Here is a 2,131-nt window from a genome sequence, read left to right as displayed (position 1 = left end):
GCAGCCCCAAGCCAGAGCCGACCGTCCAGGACACAGCACGTCGTCTCCTCGCCCCGTAGCTGAGCCTCCTGGTTCCCCCATGAGAAGGCTCTGGGGAGTGCTCGGTCCTCCTGCTCCCGGCCTTCGGGCGGCCTCCTCATGGACACGCCTCGGAGCGCGTGCTCAGGGGCGGGGGCTGGGGAAGGCGGTGACGGCTCAGGGCTCGGGGGCCCGTGGGTGGCGGGGCTGGACCGTCCCTCCTCAGGGCGGTCACCGAGGGGAGGTTGGCTTTGACCTTCCAGCTGGGAAGACGACCACAGACGAGGAGCTGGAGACGATGCTGGAGAGCGGGAACCCCTCCATCTTCACCTCCGACGTGAGTGCCGCCCGCCCTGCGCGTCCGCCCGCGCGTCCCCGCCTGCGAGGGCCCCGTCCTCAGCATCCCCCGCTTCCCACAGATCATCTCCGACTCACACGTCACGAGACAGGCCCTCAACGAGATCGAGTCGCGGCACAAGGACATCATGCGGCTGGAGACCAGCATCCGCGAGCTGCACGAGATGTTCATGGACATGGCCATGTTCGTGGAGACACAGGTGACCGCAGCGCCAGGGGGGACGGGGGGCGGGGGGCCGCTGTGAGATCCGCGGGTGACCCCGTGCCCGGGGAAGCCGCTGTGTCGGATGCAGCCTCGGCTTCAGAGCTGATGGCCGTGACTGCAGCGTGAGGCCGAAGTGCTGGGAGCAGCTTAAACCGTGGTTGGCGGCCGCTGGTGGGCGGTGAGGTCCGAAAGGTTGGCGGCTGCTGGCTCAGACTGCCCGCAGCAGGGGCTGGCTGGTTAATGGAATCGGTGTGTCCACAGGGCGCCTGCTGGGCAGCCAGAGGGACACACACTCCTCTTCCCTGAGGCTGTGTTGTTTGTTTGTTTGTTTGAACTCCTCCCTCTGGGACGTTTTCCCAGTGATGTTTAGAGAGGAAGGGAGGGGAGAGACAGAGAGAAGCATCGATGTGAGAGAGACACAGCCATTGGTTGCCTCCTGCACGCGCCTGACCAGGGCCCCGGCTGGGGAGGAGCCTGCAGCTGAGGTCTGTACCCTTGACTAGAATCGAACCCAGAACCCTTCAGTCCACAGGCCGACACTGCGGGTTTTTACTGAGATAGACAAATGCTGGACTTCCAAGTTCACAGGGATCTGTAAAACTTTACGTAGAGACTATACACACACGTGTATAAACATACATATGACGCATGTGTGTGTTATATACACCATGCCATGAGCCTGGCTCCCGGACAGAACTCGCAGAGGGCGGGAAACGGGCCATGAGCTGTGATGACAGTGGCCCCGGGAGTTTAATGCTCTTCCCTGAACGCTGTGCGTTTTCCCGTCCTGCTGTGTCTGAGTCCTGCCCCCGGCTTCCCGTGGGGGCCTGTGCGCAGTGCGTGGCGTCCACTCACCTAATTCACAATGTGTGTGTAGTCAAACTCGGAGCGGGCGTCAGACTGAGACGTGAGTTAACTGTGCGTCCTCTCCCATGCCTGACGTTGCCGCTGCAGCTGCGTCTGCAGGTGGACGGGACACCAGGTACCCCCCCCGCCATGTCCCCGCACGCCCCTCGCCGACATTCCCGCTCATGCCCTCGGCCGCCGGCGTCGCGCCCACCGCTCAGCTGTCACCATGTGCCGCCATCCCTTCTGCTCTTTCCAAAACTCGGACCGGTTGTGGTGACTTCGTGTCGGGCCGTTTGGCACGGTCTCATCTCGTGAACGTCAGAGCGGCACCCGGGTCCATCCCACGCCTCGCGCTCACGTGCGCACCTCCCCGGCTTCGCGGCGTCTCGGAGACGGCGGCCCGGGAGCGGCTCCTGAGGCGGAACGCTTTGTTTTCAGGGTGAAATGATCAACAACATCGAGAAGAACGTGATGAACGCGGCCGACTACGTGGAACACGCCAAGGAGGAGACGAAGAAAGCCATCAAGTACCAGAGCAAAGCGCGCAGGGTGAGTGGGCGCCGGGGGCAGCGCGTCTCCCGCTGGGTCCGGCTGTGACCTGTGTGGGCTGACCTCGGAGGCATCCCGGAAGTAAACACGTCTTCACGCGGCGTGTTTAAGCGGGAGGGGGTTTGGGAGGTAAATGACGCCGTGAGCCCCTCC

At 63.4% G+C, this 2,131-nt stretch overlaps 1 protein-coding gene across 2 annotated transcripts in view; it reads left to right on the top strand.

Moving 5' to 3' along the window:
• Positions 1 to 2,131, top strand: part of STX2 (syntaxin 2) — an 8,577-nt gene that overhangs the window by 3,692 nt on the left and 2,754 nt on the right. For both annotated transcript variants that reach the window (XM_006768757.2, XM_006768755.2), the window contains exons 6-8: positions 282 to 355; positions 438 to 575; positions 1,868 to 1,978. In XM_006768757.2, coding sequence (XP_006768820.1) covers positions 282 to 355; positions 438 to 575; positions 1,868 to 1,978 — 323 coding nt within the window. The remainder of the gene's footprint in view (positions 1 to 281; positions 356 to 437; positions 576 to 1,867; positions 1,979 to 2,131) is intronic.

The sequence above is a fragment of the Myotis davidii genome, unplaced genomic scaffold (genome assembly GCF_000327345.1).
Source record: "Myotis davidii unplaced genomic scaffold, ASM32734v1 scaffold43, whole genome shotgun sequence".
Taxonomy (NCBI): domain Eukaryota; kingdom Metazoa; phylum Chordata; class Mammalia; order Chiroptera; family Vespertilionidae; genus Myotis; species Myotis davidii.
This window is presented reverse-complemented; position numbering and strand designations above follow the sequence as displayed.